General features: G+C 55.8%; 1 protein-coding gene across 3 annotated transcripts in view; it reads right to left on the bottom strand.

Moving 5' to 3' along the window:
• Nucleotides 1–22,087, bottom strand: part of PXDN (peroxidasin) — a 65,050-nt gene that overhangs the window by 26,571 nt on the left and 16,392 nt on the right. For 2 of the 3 annotated variants that reach the window (XR_006266592.1, XM_043452966.1), the window contains exons 2-7: nt 13,037–13,108; nt 12,102–12,173; nt 6,747–6,818; nt 3,719–3,790; nt 3,298–3,369; nt 630–799 (exon numbers count right to left, since the gene is read on the bottom strand). Coding sequence is in view for 2 of the 3 variants with exons in the window: in XM_043452966.1 (XP_043308901.1) it covers nt 630–799; nt 3,298–3,369; nt 3,719–3,790; nt 6,747–6,818; nt 12,102–12,173; nt 13,037–13,108 (530 nt within the window). In the remaining variant the exon portion in view is untranslated. The remainder of the gene's footprint in view (nt 1–629; nt 800–3,297; nt 3,370–3,718; nt 3,791–6,746; nt 6,819–12,101; nt 12,174–13,036; nt 13,109–22,087) is intronic. The other variant, XM_043452967.1, reaches the window with a different exon arrangement.

Genomic DNA, 22,087 nt, shown 5'->3' with positions numbered 1-22,087 from the left:
GGGACTGAACTGCTGCGTTACCAGGAAACAGAGTGACTTTCGACTGCAGTCGATTCTGTTTTTAATTTATGAATATAAAGATGATGCCTTGGAAAAGCCAATTTTCCCACTTCAACAGCGTGCTAAGCCGATGAGCTGAGTTCCTCGGCATTTACGAATATGGGAGATTCTGCCCTGTAGGGTCTGACTGTTGTTTGTGGTGAGGGGTCACGCGCCTGCAGGCAGCACACAGGTGAATCAGCTGGACGAACCCAGCCTCGTCCACCCCTCGTGGCCACCGCCCAGATCCAGACAAAGGAGGCTGCCAGCTCCCAGCCGGCAGCCCCAAGCCCTCCCCCAGGAGCTGCCCTCTCCCTCCATGGGCCCCGCCGCCCGGCAGCTGCAGCCTCTAAAGGTAGAGGGTTGGAAGGAGCAACAGAGAACCTGATGCATTTCATGTTGCTATTTTTTTTTTTGCAGGGAAACCTGACAATAAAACACACATTTATTACCAAATAGTTTCCTACAGATACTACAGAGACAGACTCTGCAGCAGGGACCCGGTGAGGCCCACCCAGACTCGCTTCATGGGGTCCCCGGGGACAGACAGACAGAGGGCTGCACACGCCCTGCCCTCCAGACGCACTCACCACAGTCCAGCTCCTCCGGGGTGATGGTGGCCACGGACCGGCCCTGGATGCGCCTGGGATACTCACAGGTGGCCGCGGCCTGCGCGTTTCCTGACCGCGCGTAGCCCTTCAGCAGGTCTGCCAGCCACAGGATCTCACAGTCACAGCGAAGCGCGTTGGAGTCCAGGCGCCTGCACGGAGGAGGCTGTGGGTGAGGACATGAAACGCGGACGCGCAGGGCTGACCCAGCCCAGAGGGACCCGCGGTGCGGGGGCTGCAGACGACGGAATCTGAGCGGGTCCTGCCTGACCAGGACCCGACCCAGCAGGACCCACACTCGGCAGAACCAGAGCCGGGGAGCAGGGAGCCCAAGCGACACTGTAAAGGGTGGTGCTGAGTGATCAAAGGCGTGAGATGCAGGGTGGAAGGAGGACCGACGTGGGCTGGCGGAGTTGGCGCAGGACGAGAGCCTGCGTGAGACGGACAATGCGGGAATCCCCAAACAAAGCACCACCCCCGCCACCCGCCGTCTTCCAGGATTATCTCATGTGACCCTGACACCCCTGAGGGGCACCTCTCAGGGGCTGAATGATCCTGCAAGCCCCCAGGGAGGGGGCCCGTGACGGTGGACTCAACCCTCCCAACAAGAGGAATAGACAAGGTGTCGCCTCTGCCCTCGGGACGATGGCTGTTTATGTGGCAAACCCCAAGGTGAGGGGTCTAACGTGTGGACCAGAAACCACGGCTGCCTGACCTGACACATGCTGGCAAGAGGCCGGAAACCAGCTCTGCTCAGACCGGAGGAGGCAGCTGCAGGCCGGCCACGCTGGGCAGGGGCCCCCCCGGGACCAGAGCCAGGGGCCTGCCCGCAGGCATCCACTCAGCTCCCCCAACGGGCCAGGGCTTCCTGGAGGCAAGCCCAACATCAGACCTCCCGCCTGCATCTCTCTGAGGCTGGCTCGGGGTGGCAGGAGCGGCAGGTAGGGCTGGCCCCTCTCCAGATGGTCAGCTGAGTGTGGCTGGCGGGGTCTACAGGGCTTCACGCAGACCCGCCAGAGCTCCCCCCGCCTCGGGGACCTGCCCGGTGCCTGCTGGCCCCTCAGCCCCGCTGGGAAAACCCCAGGACCTCTGTGCTTAGGACGGGCCCCAGGGACAGAGGGTGGGCAGGCGAGCCCAAGTGGGTGACACTGGCCGGAAGCCCCCAGCTGCACGCTCCCTCAGCCATCCCGGGGTTGGGGGACCTTGATGGGGCCAAGAAGTCTGAGGTGTCGCAGATGGGCAGAGGCCACGAAGCAGACGCAGGGCAGAAAGAAGGCAGGGACAGAGCCCTGCCGGCCTGTTCTGGTCTCAAGGAGGCCCCGTCTGCCCTGACTGTCCAGGTAATGCCTGGCAACCTCGTTCCTGCTCTCTTATCTGTTGAAGAGGCAGCAGTTATCTTATCTGCCACCTAGCTTGACATTTGGCTAGAGATTTATCTTCTTAATACTAAAGAAAAAGACTGTAAATAGTGAGGAAAGCTTGTGCCTTATTCACTGAGGAGAAAAACAAAAGTTCACTCTGGGTCCAGGCTCGGCAATCTGACTCTTCTGTCTCTCTCTTAAGTCTAGTTCATTGTTCACACTTAGTAATACCTAACTGAGAAACAATGGCCTTCAAGACCTCAGAGAAAAACACACAGAAGACGTGAGACAGCGTCTTCCACCAGCACCAGAACACCTCAGTTCTGTCAGAACACCTCAGTTCTGTCAGAACACCTCGGTTCTGTCATCGGTCCTGTCAGAACACCTCAGTTCTGTCACCGGTTCTGTTAGAATTCCTCAGTTCTGTCATCAGTTCTGTCAGAACACCTTGGTTCTATCATCATTTATTTCAGAACAGCTCGGTTCTGTCATCAGTTCTGTCAGAACACCTTGGTTCTGTCATCAGTTCTGTCAGAACACTTTGGTTCTATCATCAGTTCTGTCAGAACACCTCGGTTCTGTCAGAACACCTCGGTTCTGTCATCAGTTCTGTCAGAACACCTTGGTTCTATCATCAGTTCTGTCAGAACAGCTCGGTTCTGTCAGAACACCTCAGTTCTGTCAGAACACCTTGGTTCTATCATCAGTTCTGTCAGAACAGCTCGGTTCTGTCAGAACACCTCAGTTCTGTCAGAACACCTCGGTTCTGTCATCGGTTCTGTCAGAACAGCTCGGTTCTGTCGTTGGTTCTGTCAGAACACCTCAGTTCTGTCAGAACACCTTGGTTCTGTCATCAGTTCTGTCAGAACACCTCGGTTCTGTCAGAAGTGATCAGTGTGAAGATAGCTTCTTTTCAGAGATCTGAAAATGGACAGAATTCAGCTGTGTGCACGCCTAAAGAAAAGGAATGGAATACAGCTTAGAGATTCTTTCTAGGCCGATTTTATTTCCACCAGTAAAATATGTTAACACGGAATTAAAAACTAATTTGAAGAATTTAAAATTGATTTTTAAAAAAGTCTTACTTGCCTAGTGTGTTAGCCTGAGGCCACATTTCCTGAGTCAGCTAGGCCCGGGTTGTGGCTCTGATGGTTTAATCCACCCTCCCTTCCTAAGTCACATCCAGAATGGGATGAAATCCTCGAAATACCCCGTGAATAGGGAGGTAAATGAAAAGCATGGAGAAGCCGTCTTTGCTGGAAAGACAGCATAAAGGTCAGTATACTTACAATCTTTTCATAGATTCCAAGTGATTAAATGTCCCTGGAACCAAATGTGTAATTCGGTTGTTATGTAAAAACCTGTTGAAAGAGATAATAAACCAAAGAGATTCTTTAAAATACTTCTTAGACATGTAGCAAAGAGTAAACGCAGTCAAATAAATCAGCCTTTAAAGAGTATCTCCATGACTGCCTTTGTTTAATACAAATGAACTTGAGAACAACGCTATTGAGTAGAGAAAATAACTACATTTCCCCCCATCTTATCACTACTCCCACTCCTGGACTGTCAGGGGAGCAGCACAGATTCCCTGCTGAGATATCGCAGAGTTTGACAGGTGAGGTGCTCTTTCTGTTACAGGGGAAGGGCCGAGTCGGGAGCCCCAGAACCGTGGGTGGAGAAGGGGACCAGGAGGCAGAGAGGACTTACAGCCGCTCCAGCTTTGGCAGATGCTGAAATGACTCTGGGTCCAAAGTTTCTATCTGATTGAAGTGCAGGTATCTAGAGAAGTTTTCAAAAAAGGGGACAAGAAACAAGTTGTAAGCAATTCTGTGTTTCTACAGAGCTAGAGTTTCGCTGAACACATGTTTTCTCTAAGTCATTTGAATCCACACATCAATAGATAACTCTCTAGAGCGCCTACATTGTATGCAGATCAAATGAAGTCATCCAGCAGGAAGGTTCAAGACCACGGAGAACTGGGCGCAGACTTTAAGTGGCGGACGGAGCGGTGCGAGGAAGGGTCTGGCTCACCCACCGGGCCTCTTCCCCACTCATGGGGGTGGGACCAGGGATGCCCAGCTCCACAGACACGGACCCTTCTAGAAAACCCAACAGAATCTTCACCTCACCACACACGCAGCTATGTGAACGCCTTCGGTCCAACCATCTAACTCACAGGTGGATTTAGGAGCCTAACGGACACTTCAAAGGGACGCTGGGGACAATGTTTCTCAGCTGCAGAAACAACGACCACACAGATAACAGAAGAAACTGCCCGAGTTAAGTGAACACTGCACCTCCTCAGATGTCCTTGGGCTAATTACACAGAGCCTCAGAGCTCAGACGCTGTCCATGTAAGATGAGTCCTTGCTTTCTATGAAGGACACGGTTTCCGTAAAACTAAGTTCTGGTTTTCCTGAATACTGCTCTTCTCGCTGTGAAACCTGGAGGGTTCTCCCCTCAGAAGAACGGCTAAGTCACCTTCTGATGGCTGTCTGCACAGGGGCCCCTCCTGACACCCCGGCCGGCCGGGGTCTGCTCTCCCTGGGCCAAACGCTGGGAAGACACGCAGGGACCGCGCGGGTGCCCGGCTGCTGGGCCACCTCCCCCCGGCAGCCTGGTGGGGCTGGGCTGTGCCCAGCACCCTACTCGCCTGCGAGGGGGCCTCAGGGCAGGGTGGCCGGGCAGGAGCAGGAGGAGAGCTCCGTCCTGACTACGGAGGATGCGCGCGCCCAGCAGTCAGTGTGGGCGGCCCAGCCGGGCTGATCGGTGGCCCGCCTGCCGGTCAGGCCAGGATGAGTCCTGGGAGAGGACAACGGGGAAGAGAAGGCATGACATGGCAGCTGCGACCTGATGCTGGGTTTAAAAACCCACAAGCCGGCCCCGCAGGCGGCCAGACGTGGGTGCTGCCTCGAGGCCACCCCCCTGACAGAGAGGAAATGGGCCCAGAGAGGAGAGGGGGCCCACACGGCTCAGTGCCTGACACCAGCCTGCAGGCTCCAGGGAGCCCGGGGCGGCTCCAACAGAGGGGCAGAGAGCAGCCCGAAGGACACCAGGCAGCCGGCGACCTCAGGCCGCAGCCCCTCAAGAGGTTCCCCGCTCTGCGTGTGCACCAGCTCCACGGCCTTGCCCAGCCCGGGAGCGGGGCGGGGGGCCACATCAGTGAGGCCCTCTTGCACAAGCCTTGCCCAGGCCAGGAGCGGGGTGGGGAGCGTGTGCACACAGCCCATTAGTGAGACCCCCTCCTTGGCCTCGCCCAGCCCGGGAGCAGGACAGGGGGCATGTGCACACCTCCCATTAGTGAGGCCCCCCCCAATTGATTCACTCAAAGTCTAAACACTCGCACCAGCCTGCCCCCCTCCTTCAAGGCCTGAGAGGGCAGAGATGCTGGGCAGACAGGGCCTCGGCCTCCTCCGACCCCCACCCCGCACCAGCCCCGCCTCCAGCCGAGCACAAGCTCCCGCAGGGTGTGGAGGCCCCAGGGGTGGGCACTCATGGGTGGCGGACCTGAGCCTGCTCTCCCTGGGGACACGCCCCTTCTCCCTCGCGGGTGGGCCCGGGTCCGAGCCGTCTCTTTACCCCCAAGTCTCAGCAGCAGAGACCACCGCCCAGCGCCTCCCCGGGGTCTGCAGGACGCGCCCCAAGTCCTCAAGGCCTTAGTTGCAAGCATCCACTCAGACCTCACCTCAGGGGGTGCCGCTCCCTTCCCTCCCCATTCCGCCCTGACTGGGGCTCTGTTTTCCTCCAAAACAACCCGGCTCACTCCCTCAACCCCAAGGCCGGAGGCTCCTGAGAGCAAGTCTCGCCCAGCCCCGACCCCTTCACACCAAGAGGGACTCGGGGACACGCTCCCGGGGAGCCTCCCTCCCCCGCGTCTCTCCAGACGCCCACGGGTCCCTGCAATGGTCTGGCCTCTGTGCACGCAGCCCTCAGGCCAACCTCCCCCAGTCCAGTCCACGCTGAGCACAGCAGGCCGGGAAAGCAGCTTTCAGCCGAATAAATAAACAGGTATTTAAGCACGAGCCCAGCGTGTGCTTCGGAAGCTCCTGCTTTGGGTGAGGCCTCCCCAGTTCCGCCTCGAGGTCTCTGGGGAAGCTTCTGTGTCCTGCCAACCGACAAAACACCAAAAACATCCTGCTCCACTGCGGCATCGCGGGACGAAACTGCCTGGCACATGGTGAGTCCAGCCCAGTGAGGGACAGCCCAGCGCTGGCCAAGGAATAAGCAGGTCAGAGAAACGCCTCTAACCGGGAGCTCTGCTTAAAATGGACAGGCTGACTTCACAGCAGACCAGGACTTCATACGAGGCCCCATAAACGGCATCCGGTGTTCCCTAACTGGAAACACATGGAGGAAAGTTTATTTTCTCCAAAATAATGATGTCATGAGCGAGGGAAGTAGCCTCGACGTGCAGATTCACAAACAGGAAATGCTGCACAAGGACGACTGCCTCCTTGTCCCCACTTCTCCCCAAAAGACCTCCAGCTGCTCAGACCTGTTTGCGAGGCTGTCTCGACCACGGAGCGGCAGAGGTCAGCTGGTGTTACTGGCCCTTGTCTGGGAACGCAGGGCCCAGGGCGCGAGCGGAGGGAGCACCGCGGCTTTGTGGTCTGCATGCAACACCCGTGTCCCCCCGCACAGACATGCATCGTGCAGGCAGCAGACGGGGCCCGCGCTCCGGGCGAGAGGTGAGGGGCAAGTGAAGTCCAAGACACCCAGAGCAGGGGGCACTTACAGTTGCTCAAGAGAGGCAAGCCCCTTGAAGGCCTGCCGGTCAATCGCCTGGATCTCATTCTTGTACAGATAGCTGAAACAAGAAACATGGGGTCAGCACGCGCCAGGCTGCAACAAGAAACACGGGGTTAACACGCGCCACGCCGGCACTTGGAGGGCGACGAGACTGCCGCTCGGGCCTGGAGACCGTGTGAGGACACCAACAGAACGCTTGCACAGTTAGGAGAGCTCCTCCAAGGGGGCTCCTCTCTCTTTATCCAGGGAAAACCTCCTACTGGAGACGTCAGACCACCACACCGCAGACGCACGGATTGCTGGCGGGCAGTTATGAACGGCTGACAGAGCACATGCTTCAGAGCCTGAAGAAAATAAAATTTCCTGACAAACAGGTACAAGGCACTGAAAGTAAGGCTCTGGGACTGACACCGATGCAGTTTCAAATGTGTGCATGCGTGCTCAGTCCTGCCTGACTCTTCACGACCCCGTGGACTGTAGTCTGCCAGGCTCCTCTGTCCATGGCATTCTCCAGGCAAGAATACTGTGGTGGGTGCCCTCCTCCAGGGGATTGTCCCAACCCAGGGGTCAAACCTGCATCTCCTGCATCAGCAGGCGGATTCTTTACCACTGAGCCACCTGGGAAGCCCACGTTCAAACGCCCAGAAATAATCTAGGGAATAGAAATTATAAAGACTAAATTCGTCTGGACCTAGTCATCCACTCAAATCCCATTCTTCTAAAACAGAAGCAACCAAGGCTGATCGGAAGAACCAGGCAACGGGCTGGTGCCTATTTCTATATGGCCTGCAGGCTAAGAACGGTTCTTATGTTTTTAAATGACTGAACATTTTCAAAGAAGAATATTTGGTGACACATGAAAATCATGTGAGATTCAAATCTGTGTCCGAAATGCAGCTGTGTTGGCCCAGGGCCACACGACCTCACTTATGGTCACCTGTGGCTGACACCATGCTCCCTGGAAACTGACCCCTGTGGTTCTCAAGGCCTCAAGTGTGTGCTGTCCGGTCCTTGCCAGGAGTCTGCCAGCTCCATAAGGGGCTCATTGAGGATGAAGACATTCACACCAAAGCGTCCAGTTCCCCAACCCTGCAAACCCATGTGTGCTGAGTCTGCCCGTCTGCCCAGGACCTCAGAACACGTCTCTACTGTGACCACCTAAATGCAGACATGGAGACACCTGTCCCGGGCGCCCCTCCACTGCTGCTGCGGGTAGACGGATGATCAAATCCCACACGTCCCTGCAGAGTAACTCGGGCAGGCCTCGCTCTGCACTCTCCCTGATGGACGATCAAATCCCACACGTCCCTGCAGAGTAACTCGGGCAGGCCCTGCTCTGCACTCTCCCTGATGGACGATCAAATCCCACATGTCCCTGCAGAGTAACTCGGGCAGGCCCCTCTGCACACTCCGTGGCTGGGCTGCCGCCTGTCCCCCCACCTGGCGAGGAGCACCGCTCTGGCTCAGTCCTTCACTCCCAGGACGTGCTCTCCCTGAATGACGTCTGTGCGGGGAATCCAGCGGGACTGGGGCTGCAGTCCTCCTAGGCGCCCTCCCCTCTCACTGGGCACCCATCTGCGGAGGCCACGTCACAAGGAGCTGCAAGCCTGAACCTAAACCAGCTAGAAGGCCCCGAATCGGAGGCCTGGTGCCAGCAGGGCCTGGCAGGACGTGGCTTCTCCAGGTTGGGGACTTGAATCCCCGGGCTGCCACGGAACGCTGATTCTTAAATAAGAACGCAGGCTTCTCTGCCTGTTTCTTCCTGTGCAAAACGGAGGGAATAGCAGTAGCGCCTTATAGCACGGGGCCCCAAGCTCTGGGATCAGATGTCTGATGATCTGGGGTGGAGCTGATGCAATAATAATCGAAATAAACAGCACGATAAACGTGACGCACTTGAATCATTCCTGAAACCACCCCCACCCCCATCCGAGTAAATACTGTCTTCCACAAAACCGGTCCCTAGTGCCAAAAAAGCTGGGGACTGCGGTCTTCCCGGGTCAATCACTGAAATTCCACAAACACTCAGAAGCTCTGTATCACGGCCCCACACAAGATGACTCCTGTCTGGGTCTGAGTGATTTCTCCTCTTGCAACTCCTATAGGAGGTAAGTCTGAAGGGAGGTTTCTGCACCCACTTCTTAAAAACAAATTAAAACAAAAAAAATCAAAAGCAAAGCAAAATGTCAACACGAACATCACCTTGCATGAACTTCAAAAAGATGAGAGTAAAGAAATCCTTTCAAAGAACATGAGCAACAGCTGAACCACTGCATGTTGGTAAAGACATCAGGGATAATCCATTTTTCCCAAGAATAACTGGGTATTGATCATGAGCTAATAAGAAACCATAAACAATTCTCTACTTCATCACAAAGTTTACCCTTTGACTATGAGTTCTATCTCAAGGGTTCATTTCATCAGGAGGAAATCTTAGCGCAGGGGAAGCTTATTCCTTACCCAGAAGTCACTGGAGTTCCAGCAGGTAACGAACACTCACCAATTAAATAAACACCAAGGATGAAATATGTACTTATATGCAGAGTACAGCATGAGAAACGCTGGGCTGAAGGAAGCACAAGCTGGAATCAAGATTGCCAGGAGAAATATCAAGAACCTCAGATTTGCAGATGACACCACCCTTATGGCAGAAAGTGAAGAGGAACTGAAAAGCCTCTTGATGAAAGTGAAAGAGGAGAGTGAAAAAGTTGGCTTAAAACTCAACATTCAGAAAACTAAGATCATGGCATCTGGTTCTATCACTTCATGGCAAATACAAGGGGAAACACTGGAAACAGTGGCAGATTTTACTTTTGTGGGCTTCAAAATCACTGCAGATGGTCACTGCAGCCATGCAATTAAGACGCTTACTCCTTGGAAGGAAAGTTATGACCAACCTAGACAGCATATTAAAAAGCAGAGCCATTACTTTGCCAACAAAGGTCCATCTAGTCAAGGCTATGGTTTTTCCAGTAGTCACGTATGGATGTGAAAGTTGGACTATAAAGAAAGCTGAGCACCAAAGAATTGATACTATTGAACTGTGGTGTTGGAAAAGACTCTTGAGAGTCCCTTGGACTGCAAGGAGATCCAACCAGTCCACCCTAAAGGAGATCAGTCCTGGGTGTTCATTGGAAGGACTGATGTTGAAGCTGAAATTCCAATCCTTTGGCCACCTGATGTGAAGAGCTGACTCACTGGAAAAGACCCTGATGCTGGGAAAGATTGAGGGCGGGAGGAGAAGGGGACGACAGAGGATGAAATGGTAGGATGGCATCACCGACTCAATGGATGTGGGTTTGGGTGGACTCCGGGAGTTGGTGATGGACAGGGAGGCCTGGCATGCTGCGGTTCATGGGGTCGCAAAGAGTCGGACACGACTGAGTGACTGAACTAAGGATGAAATAATCAATTCTGAAAGCTTCTTAAACATTCACACTGCATGTTGCCCAGTTTCCTAGGTCAGTGCCTGTCAAGATGGACCCTAGTGATGAGGTCCAGGGAGTTGGGGGAGGAGGCAGGAACCCCAGGAGCTGGACGGTGGGGTCACGGGACCCTTTCCCACCACCGCCTCCCGTTACCGCCAAACACCACTCAGCCCACCCTTGGGGACCCCGGGACCCGCCGCTGTGGGCGGCTCAGATGCCCTCGGGTTGGAGATGGGGAAAGGTTGACATGTGGACACCTGAGGAGGAATCCCGCCAACAGACGAGGATCAAAAATATTATTTCTAAAAATTATCTTAACTGAAAAATGGAGTGTCCCAAATTGCTTAATAGGAAACGCATTCAGAGAGTAAATAAGGTGCTCCTGGGTAATTCCAGCCCCAAAAGTTTAAAAATTAAAAAATAAAAAAGACTAAACTTGTACACACACTGCAAATACTGGCGATTAGTTAACGGACTCTGCCTCTGCTTTCTCTGGAGCTTGTGCTGTGCTGGGCTGAGTCACTCAGTCGTGTCCGACTCTCTGCGACCCCACGGACTGCAGCCCACCAGGCTCCTCTGTCCATGGGGATTCTCTAGGAAGGATGCTGGAGTGGGTAGCATGCCCTGCTCCAGGGGATCTTCCCCACCCAGGGGTCGAACCCGAGTCTCCCGCATTGCAAGAGGATTCTTTACCGTCTGAGTCACCAGGTAAGCCCAACTGGAACGGGTAGCCTAACCCTTCTCCAGGGGATCTTCCCGACCCAGGAATCAAACCAGTGTCTCCTGCATTGTAGGCGGATTCTTTACCAGCTGAGCTACCAGGGAAGCCCCTTCAGGATATTACACTGCTTTAAAATCAAAAACCAAAAGATAAGTAAGCAGATGAAAACTCAAGAATAAATAGGAGGACTCTCCCTCATTTTAAAAATGAGCAGCAAGGCTTAGTGTGAACCCTGCTAATGAAAAATTAACATACTACCACTAAAGTGAGAGAAAACTGTGTAAACACAACACTTTAAGAAGCTTTGTGGAGGAAAATGCATTTAATAAAGAATTAATGTTACATCTTAATCACCAGCACTCTCTCATCTAAACTTAACAGGACCGAAGACACCCAGGTTCACACGAATTATAAATTTTCCCAAAATCACTGACATAAATCCCTCATTAGAATGACTCTAGCTGAACAGTTATCTAAAGTCCTAAAACTGAGAATAATTTCCTCAAAGCACATGACACTCACTTCTCATCTGTTAGAACCAGCAATGTGCCCAGGGTTTTGTTAAAGTTTTCAACTTCAGAAAAAGGGCCTGTGAAAGTACTGAACCAAGTGGGTCATTTTCTAACTGCAAAACTGACTTCAACAAGCAAATGTTTTCAATGCTAATAAACTCATTAATTCAAATCAATTCTTAAAAGGGAAATAAACTTTACATAAAAATAAGAGACGAAATCACTCGGCGAAGATGGGAAAGTTATTCACGAATTAGTGACATTCCAAAGGGATTCGTCATTTCCAGGTTCCACAGCCCACAGCTGAAGACAACCCAAAACTGCCCTGAAAGCGCAGACCCAGAGAACATGCGTCAGCTGCTCACAGCAGCAGCTGCAAGGCTCCACAGGGGTTACCGCTACCAGACAGGGATTTTCAGAACTGCAGTTTTTAATTGTATCCAATCGATTTACTTAAGGCTTAGCAGATAAACACTAGAATTCACACAGAGCAGCACCTGACCCTGTAACAACTCACTTAAAAAATTCCAGCCAAAATTTCACTCACCTTCTGAAAACAAAACCTCTTTTTCACTTGAATGTATTTGCAATAATTCATAACAGTACGGAATTTTGCTCAATGATTAAACAGTCCAAATACAGACAACAGACTCTGGTGTAGAAAACTGGTCACTACTTACAGGTATTTCAGATTCTCCAAGTCTTCAAATGACCCACCGGGTATGCTCTTGATCTGATTATTGTTGAGAAGCCTGTGAAAAAACGTTCCAGTAAGAATTTCAAACAACGACACTTCTGAATTGTCTTGCGGAGGTCGTTTCCACTGCCCTAGAGAAGGTCACACAAGGATTAAGCCACAGGCCTTAACACTGACACTCGCTAAATGCAGACCGACACAACCAAGCGCAGCGTGGCTGCAGCAGGTCGGCGTCCACACCCGCACACACGGGCGGCTCCGCGTGCCGTGGGGCCGCGATCCCCTCGCTCCTGCACAGAGACTGCGCCCTCTCTGCGTCTCTCCCGTCCCCCCCCAGCCAGCTGGGAGGCCCCCGTGGAGGTGCAGGGCGTCCTCAAGGGGGTCTCTCTCCAGGGAGCCTTTTCACAGTGAGGGGCAGAGCCACACGTGCCCCCACCAAGCTCACAGCCCCCAGGCCCGGCACGGACCGGTCACCTGGGGGAGAGCCAGAACCCCCTCCCACGGCGCTCAGCACAGCCCGCGGCGGCCTGGAGTCGGGCCCCATCCCTCTGTCTCCCCCAGGGGTCTAAACACTGGGACACGGACGGATGGCACCCCACCCCCGCCGGGGTCCGTGGGGGCTCGGGGGCGGGGGGGAGGGCTGTCCCTGTCAGCTTGCCGGGAGGCGTGGCCAGCACAGGTGTGGACGGGTTCACAGCTGTCAGTCGGGAAGACAGGGACGAAGGCCACCAGTCTGGACCCACAGACACCTCCGTGTGCAAACCCCTCTGGCAGGCTCGGCCTCTTCCGCTCAGCCACGCCCGCCCTCCCTCCGCAGGTGATGGGGGACCCCAAGCACTTGGGATCTGCCCACAGGGGAAAGCGGCGATGGTCTTTGCATCTTTTTCTACCAGTTCCCAGGACAATGTCTGGACTTACAATGTGTTCAGGTTTCTCAGCCCCCTGAAAGCCCCCGGCTGGATCTCTCTGATTCTGTTAAAGCGAAGATCCCTGTGAAGAAACGAGAAATGGATTATTTACAGACAGAAATCTGCCATTGTCACTAGTTTTGTGTCACCTTTAAACATTCAGTTTCCAAACAGTGATAAGGCATTTAAGAAATTAAATCTCCGAATTCAATCCTTGGCTGAATCAGCTCTGGGAAAAGACTGATAAAGACACAAATATTTGTCTGAATAACAGGTGGACCTGCTCACATTACAGTTTGTTTAAAAGGTAACTGCAGGGAGATGTTGGCGTTCAGCTGTTAAGTCATGTCCGTCTCTTTGCGACCCCACGGACTGCAGCACATCAGGCTTCCCTTACTTCACCGTCTCTTGGAGGTCACTCAGATTCATGTCCATTGAGTCAGTGATGCTGTTCTCTTCTCCTTACGCCATCAATTTTTCCCAGCATCAGGGTCTTTTCCAGTGAGTTCGCTCTTCGAATCAGGTGGCCAAAGTATTGGAGCTTCAGCTTCAGCATCAGTCCTTCTAATGAACACCCAGGACTGATCTCCTTTAGGATGGACTGGTTGGATCTCCTTGCAGTCCAAGGGACTCTCAAGAGTCTTCTCCAACACCACAGTTCAAAAGCACCAATTCTTTGGCACTCAGCCTCCTTTATGGTCCAACTCTCACATCCATACATGGCTACTGGAAAAACCATAGCTTTGACTGTATGGACCTTTGTCAGCAAAATGATGTCTTTGCTTTCTAATATGCTGTCGAGGTTTGTCATAGCTTTCAAGGAGCAAGCATCTTAATTTCATGCAATGTTGATTCAGTTTGTGAGTTTGTGAGCCTGGTACCTCGTAAGATGTACTCTGCATACAAGTTAAATAAACAGGGTGACAATACACAGCCTTGTTGTACTCCTCTCCCAATTCTGAACCAATCTGTTGCTTCATGGAAGGTTCTAACTGCTCCTTCTTGACCTGCATACAGGTTTCTCAGGAGTCAGGTAAGGTGGTCTGGTATTCCCATCTCTTTAAGAATCTTCCACAGCTTGCTGTGATCTACACAGTCAAAGGCTTTCATGCAGTCAACGAAGCTGATTTTTTTTGGAATTACCTTGCTTTCTCTATGATCCAGTGAATGTTGGCAATTTGATCTCTGATTCTTCTGCCTTTTCTTAACCCAACCATACATCTGAAGTTCTCAGTTCATGTACTACCGAAGCCTGGCTTGAAGGATTTTATTTAAATTTAAGGAAAATTGCTTTACAATATTGTGTTGGTTTTTGCCATACATAACGTGAACCAGCCATAGGTAGCTTGAAGGATGTTGAGCATAATCTTGCCAGCATGTGAAATGAGTGCAACTGTATGGAAATTTGAACATTCTTTGGCATTGCCTTTCCTTGGGACTGGAATGAAAACCGACCTTTCCCAGTCCTTTTCCAGCCCCGTGGCCACTGCTGAGTTTTCCAAATTTGCTGACATACTGACTGCAGCGATTGAACAGCATCATCTTGAAGGATCTTAAGTAGCTCAGCTGGACAGATAAGAGGTCCCTTTAGACCCATCCACCCACCCCCACCAGCCCATGGGAATGCTCAGGTCTCAGTGTTCAGACAACCAACAGGACCGATTTTCAGGGACTAGAGAAGGGAGTCGCCCGCGGGCAGGCGTGGAAACACACGGTTCCTCCTGTAACTTCCGAGCTGGAACTGGCTCCTCTAGGAAGGGGTCTGGCCCCAACACTCAGAGTCACAGAGCTCACTCAGCGAGTGAACTGGAAATGAGGCTATTTCACATGTACCTCTCAGCATGTGAAATAAATGCACGAGTAGAACAGAGGCTAGACCGAGGACCCGAGAGATCATGGCCCCAGGCAGGAGCCGGCGGGCAGTAGCAGATGCCAACGCAGAGCGGCCAGGGCTGGGCCTGGGGCCGTGTGAGGTACAGCAGGTCTGCTAAGCCGCCTGTTCCCACCCTTCTCCAGCCTGAATTAAAAATCTATCAATTGAACAAGCATGCCAGTCCCTGGAAATGAGACACAAAGACCCCTTTCTTTACCAAAGAGTCTTAGAAACATGAAAATTCCTTACTCACTGGTTTCACCTCTTCCATCACAGTCCAACAGGGATTATTAAGGCTTGGATAGTGTCCCCCAAAATTCACATGTTGATGCCAGACTCCCGGGGCCTGAGACTTGACCTTATTTGGAGAAGGCGTCCTTACAGGGGTGACCAAGTTAAAGTGAGGTCACTGAGGTGGCCCTGCTCCAAGGCAGCTGGTGTCCTTGCAGACCGGCTCGGGGAAGGCCAAGGACTGCGGCGGATCTCCAGCACCAGGGGCCTGGCTCAGGGCCCCTCCAGGGCTGCAGATGGGCCAGCCTTGACCTTGGGTGCACGCCTCTGGGACAGCAAAAGAAGGCTCCAGTCTAAGCCCTGTTCCTCCCCTTCACGGGTGCTCGTTAGGACGGCCACAAGGACTCACAGGACTCTCCTGTGATATTGGCTGAGCCCGTCCAGCACTCATAATCTTTGCAGGAATCTAATCAGTTCAGTTCTATAGCTGTAACTGGTTACGGAAGGGGTTCTAGTTCACAGCGGGATAAGAGCCTTCTGGCAAAGTGTTTGAATCCCTGAAACCGCCTGTGTCCACGCTGGGCAGCGGGTGAAGCGCCCTGCCTGCGGGTGTGCAGTTCCCTGACTTTGGGTCAAGTTCTCGGGACCCAGGCAACCACGGTCAGCACAGACCCGCTCCCAAGCTTAGGCTCCGTGATGACCCTGTCACCACCGACACGCTCCCCAGGAGCCCCCTTCCACTGCACAGACAGCCTTGCACTTTAATAAACGGTAATTCACACTCATGTTCAGACCAGCACGGGCGGCTCCCTGGGGAGCAGCTCCCCGGGACCCCAGCCTTCCCTGAGGTTCCCATGTTCCTCTTGCCGTCACCTGGTTCCATCCGCCAGAAGCTCAGCGTGGTCCTTGGCAGCCCTGCCCCAGGCCCCGATCCCAGGGCAGTGTCAGGAGGCCCCAGCATCCTCCAGAGAAGTTACAGCACAGATTCTACCTCCTCCGCCATGGACACTTGGCCAGACCCGACTCCTCCAATCTGAGCCCCGAGAGCCCGGCCGAGTCTGCGAACCAGACCTGGGATCCGACTCGTCCATGACTGCCCAGCCCATCAGGCCCACCCTGCCCGCAGCCCGCAGCCCTCCTGAGGCCCAGGCCACGTTCAGCCGCCTGACCAGGCCTGCAGCCACAGCCCCGTAAGGGGACTGTGCAGGGCAGCCGCTCCCGGTGCATCACATAACCAGCTTTACTGTCTCTAACTGATCAATTTAATTGTTCAGTTTTGGCCTCGACGGGTGCAGGCCGTCTCTAGCTGTGGGGAGCGGGGGCGCTCTCTGGTTTGGAGCTCACACTTCCTGCGTGGGGGCGTCTCCTGTTGAGGGGCTCGGCTTCGGCAGCGGGGGCTAGGCTCTGCAGTCCCGCAGGCGGGCACTGGGGCTCCAGCAGCTGAGCCATGGTGGACGTGGCTGTCTGCAGCACGTGGAATCTCCCCAGACCAGGGATCAGCCCCGGGCTCCCCGCCCTGGCAGCGGGATCCTGACCCACTGGGCCACCAAGGCAGTCCTGCAGCCAGCGTTAACGCCTGTTTCCGTCTTCTCCATCACAGAAAGGGTGAAGGTGTTTGTGGTTAACCATCAGAGGCGGTGCGTCCCAACCCTGCCCCTTCACACAGCTCACCTCCTCCCCTGTGGAGACTGCGCTTCCTCAGCCTCCCACTGATCCTTTTTGAAGATTCAAGCAAGAACGTGTGTCTACCTCCCTCCCTTTCTTGCACAAAAGGCTGCTTGCTGAGAACACGGTTTTCTTCAAGGGACAAATCTCAGAGCTCTGGACGTGCTCTGGACACGCCCCCACGTCCTTTAGGGAGTGACTGCGACCTGTGCCCAGCACCCCCTCCTCCCTCCCCAACTCCGAGCTGTCCCCAGCAACACACGGACCTACTGGTCCCCACCAACCAACCCATCAGTCCCTACCGACCCATCTGACCCATCCGTCCCCACTGACTCACTTCCCACTGACCCATCAGTTCCCACTGCCCCATCGCTTCCCACTGACCCATCAGTTCCCGCTGACCCACCGGTTCCCACGGACCTATCAGTTCCCACTGACCCATCCCTTCACGAGTGGCCCATCGCTTCCCGACGGGCTCACAGACTCAAGTCGTCACTGATGTCTTCATAGGGCTGACTCCTAGAGGAGGAGCTGCTACGCTGAAGGATAAACACGCGTCCTGACAGCTGACATCCATGCACTTGCTAAGCGCCCGTCACTCCACAAACACTCAGGGCCCACACACCCCGTGTGCCACGGGAGCCCGGCCTCAGAATCTACCCAATGTCTCGGGAGCCCTCAGGGTCCAGACCTGGGCTCTGCCCCCAGCAGGACGCAGAGCAGCCAGGGCCCCAGGAGCCTGGGGACCAGGCGTCTGAGGGCAGCGGCACCACCGGGGCGGGGGGCAGGGACCCCCAGAGCGGGGGAGGGCAGCACTGGCAGAAGGTCAGGGCAGCCTGCGGACTGTGGCGACAGGTGTACCCTCCAAGCACAGGTCCCCAGCCTCTGCACGGGTGCGCCCCTGGCCCTGGACGCGGCAGCAGGATCCGGTGCGTGGCCGGGGACGCAGGGATCGTGGCGTGGCCGGGGACGCAGGGATCGGGGCGTGGCCGGGGACGCAGGGATGGGGGCGTGGCCGGGGACGCAGGGATCAGGGCGTGGCCGGGGACGCAGGGATCAGGGCGTGGCCGGGGACGCAGGGTTCCATGCGCCGCCGGGGACGCAGTCCCAAAGCCCTACCCTGCGCACCCAGGCGCGTGCTCCTGGCCTTAGACTTCTCCCGGGACCAGATCTGTGTCAAGGGCTCGCTGATCCCCGCAGAAGTGTGTCACCGACAGGTGCAACAGGCACCCACTCTCCTTCCGTACCCAACTTACTCAAACTTAAAAACACAAAGGGGACCCCCTGGTGGTCCAGTGGTTAAGACTCCGGCTTTTACTGTTGAGAAAACAGGTTCCATCCCTGGTCTGGGAGCTAAGCTCCCACAAGCCTTGCAGCACAGCCAAAAAGAAAAAAAAAAAAGAAAAAATCAACCAAGTAAAATAAACAAATCAACAAAAACAGCAGTGCAGGTCAGCAAAGGAAAAAGCAGCGTCTGCAGGTGGAGCTCACGCGGGTCCGGGGCAGAGGCTGCAGGCAGACAAGCGTTGAGAAGGGCGGCAGGGGCGGAAGGGAGACTTGTGCCCGTCACAGGGGACCGTCCTGCTGGGGGGGGGGGTGCTGGACACGCCACCTCTGAGGGACCAGGGCACGCGCGGACATGGGGCGGTTCAGTGTCCCCTGCACCACGAGACGGGCGGTCCCTCCCAAGCACCCAGGACACATGTCTCAGCCCCACACTTGTTAAAACCCGCTTCACTCTCAGAGATGGAGCCGTCCCAGGCCGGGGAGTTCTGGCTAACCAGGCGCCCACCCTTGTCCCTCTGGCTGTGGTACAAGGTGACCCACGGCCGACCCTGAAGCGGACGGGCGCAGTCACAGAGGCTGGGGGTGTCCAGCCAGCGGGGCAAAAGGCCAGGCTGCCGGGTCTGCTCTTTCCTTACCCTAACGTGCGGACTTCTGCAAAACACAGAGAGCCTTGTCTGACGTGGGAGCAGTGTCTGTCTGCGGGGACAGCGCCGTGTTTCTGGGGGACAGAGAGGCCTCGCGGGGTCAGCTGTGCAGACGGCGGGGCATGTCCAGGGCACCAGAGGACATGCAGGCCCTTCCCCAACAGAACCCGCGGGGCAAGGGGGCGTGGCCCCAGTGGAATTGTACCCCCCGAGGGCTGGTGCTTCCCACCAAGAGGGCAGGTGTTGGAGTCTCTGCTGACTGTCACCCAGGGCATGGCCCCCTGGAGCCCGCCCAGGGGTGGGCAACGTGCAGGCCCCCGGGGGTGACCAGGGCAGACCCCTCCGTCCGCAGGAAGAGCTCTGAGTTTCCTGCCGCGTCCGCTCTCCATCTGGAACCTCAGCTCCCAGGAAAAGGCCGCGTGGACAGGGGTGGGACACGCATGCGGGACGCGGCTTGCTGAGTCCCATCTCTGTTGTCTCCCCGTCCAGAATTTAAGCTCAGGAAACAAGGGCCCCTCTCTCAGCTCACGGGCACAGAACTCGCTCGGGGAGCGGTGGGGTGAGGGGGCTCCCTCAGCTCTGCTGACGGACGGACGGCCTCCTGGAAGGACCCAGGACGGACCCCGAGCCGCCACCGCCTCCTGGCGGACAGGCCCTCCTGCAGGGCCTCCCACCTGAGGACGCTAGGCTAACACGGGGCTCGGAGCTCTGACGAGACGGCAGCCCCTTCAACAAGGAGACAGATGCCCTGCTTGGGGCACAGATGCCCTGCTTGGGGCAGGGTCCCCACCTGCTGTGCCCACCACTCCAGCTCAGCGTCCTGAAGGCGGGACCCGAATCAGGTCAACTCCTGAGAAAACCGATCAATCCCGCCAAGTTTGGTTCACCGGGTAATATCTATGAACACAGAGCAAGGCAAAAAGCCACGGTTTTCTTCTGACTGAGAATTCTGAAAAACACTGAGAGAATGATTCAAAGCGCAGGACAGAAAACTACTTCAAAAGAAAACTGACTTTGGGAAAGAAACCGAGGTACTGATTCATTCACAGAAGAGACATACATAAACGGTGCTTGTTCTGGTTTGGCCTTAACTTCCCAGCAGCTAAAAAGAGCCAACAGGAGGAGCTGAGAGCGTTTCAGCGAACTGGGGGGAGAGGAGAGCTCACACGGTGGGGAAGACCCCAGTCTCCACCTGCCGGCCTGCGAGGACCACAGGGGCAGCAAACGCCTCCGTCACCCTGAAAATATCCCTGATCCTGACGACCCAGGGCGGTTCTAGAGACGGGGCCTCTGGGAACAGCCCTCGGCAACTAAAAAAAAAAGAGTCCGAGAGAGTGGACACTCCAGCTCCGCAGCCACCCCGGAGCCAGCAGGGAGTTCACTGTTCAGATTTGGACCAGCTCCATCATCAGACTTGCCTCTGCACTCAGATGGTTGTGTCATTTGTTACGAGTCTCCGTGGTATCACCGTCACCGGGCCCCCAGTAAGCACGCCCGTGGACCAACCCCAGCCCAGACCAAGCCCCTCCCACCCCGGGACGCGGGGAGGCCCCTGATGAAGGCGCACCTGCTGAGCTCAGGAGCCCGCCTCCTCCTGGCAGAGCTGGGCCCTCAGCTGCCCCTTGCAGACCCCACGCCGGGCACTTCCACGGCCAAGGCCCACAGGACGGGTGTGCCTGACTCTCCCCCGAGAGGCCAGGCAGAAAGATGCTTGGGTGTAGGCCCACGTGGTCTCCATGGCGACCCCTACACTCAGCCACACAGCCAGGGCGGAGCCGAAGAGAGGGGCCTGGTCTGATAGCGCACACCTGTGTTCACGCACCAGGGTCTGCAACTACGACATCGGGAAACATCACTCTTCTGACTGTTTTCAACCATTTGAAAAAATGCAAGAGGCCTCCCCGGTGGCTCAGTGGTGAAGAATCCCCTTGCCAACGCTGGAGACACGAGTTCAGTCCCTGTTGGGAGAAGCCCGCGTGCCACGCGGCGACTAAGCGCGTGCGCCAGGACTCCTGCGCCTGCGCTCCAGATTCTGGGAGACGCAAACGCTGAAGCCAGGACGCCCTGGACACCGCGCTCCACAAGGAGACGCCATCGCAGCGAGAAGTCCGCACACGGCAACTAAAGATCTAGCACGGCCAAAAACAAATCAATCAATTTATTTTTAAAAAACGTGCAATCCAAGGTTCACAGGACACTAAAAGTGCCGGCCAGCCACGGGCGCGGGGTCTGCAGTCTGTGGTGATGGCCCAGGAGATGAACCGTCCTGGGGCCTCACTGTTGGGACCTGTTCTCAGGCCTCATGCAAACGCGAATCCTAACCCCCCACCCTAACCCCCCACCGCCTCACAAAGGAACAGAACGCGTCTGCTGATTCACGCACGTCAGTCCTCTGGAAAAACGCCCAAGCTTCTCCCACGGCTGTTTGAAAATGAAATGAGTATTTCTCCTGTTTTCCAGACCCAAACTGGCCGGGCCGTCTACCAGAGACTTTCCCAGGGCCGTGTCGTCGCGTCCCCAGGAAGCCCCCTGAGCAGGGTGAAGCCAAGGACAGTGTGTGATCAGGGGAAGCACCCCCGCCCCCGCCCCGTCTCCCGGCGCATGGCGAGCCGGAGCAGCGGCTGCAGGACCGTGAAATCCGGGCTGCCCAGCTCAGCGAGTCGGAGCAAACACGGCGGCCCGACGTCCTCCTGATTAGGAACAGCCCAGCGAGCAGACCGCAAGGCCGGTTCCCAGCAGAGCCACGCCAGCTCCGCCCAGGCGTGGGAAGCGGGCTCCGCTGTGCCGGGGGCGGACGGTCCTCCTGCCGTCCTCCTGCCGCGAAAACAGGGGCGGGAGAGGCGTCTCCCCAGGGAGGAACTCGCCGTGGCGCCCTGCAGGGTCTCGAGCTTCCCGCTCAACCCTGTGGAAGCCCGAGTCTGCAGGGCTGAAGACAGGGGGCGGGCGGTGGGGCTGGGTGCAGGTCTCGGGCCCTCCTGGGCTGCAGGCTGGGCTGTGTGGTTTCAGCCCCCTGAAGAGCCGTCCAGGGCTCATCCAGGCCCCGTGTGGGAGACAGTGGGGTCTGTGAGCAGGTGTGCACACGGTGTCCACAGGCACACCTCCAACAGCCCCAGGGGCCCCAACAGCCAGGCTCGGGTCCCCCGGTGTCCCAGTCGGGCAGCAGCAGGGACACTGCCCAGGGAACGCACAGGTGTTCAGGTCTGAATCTCCACCCTGCTCTCAGCTGGACCAAACCCTGACCTCTCTGGTCCGAGGTTTGCTCCTCACTGAGTAAGGGGACCACACTGCTCCCGTGAGCGTGGGGCCAGCCAAGCTGGAGAGCGGCCGCTGATGTGATTGGGGGGGGCAGGCCACAGAAGGA

This window comes from Cervus canadensis, chromosome 30 (genome assembly GCF_019320065.1).
Source record: "Cervus canadensis isolate Bull #8, Minnesota chromosome 30, ASM1932006v1, whole genome shotgun sequence".
Lineage (NCBI taxonomy): Eukaryota > Metazoa > Chordata > Mammalia > Artiodactyla > Cervidae > Cervus > Cervus canadensis.
Note: the sequence above shows the minus strand (reverse complement) of the source record. Positions and strands in the feature narration are given on the sequence as shown.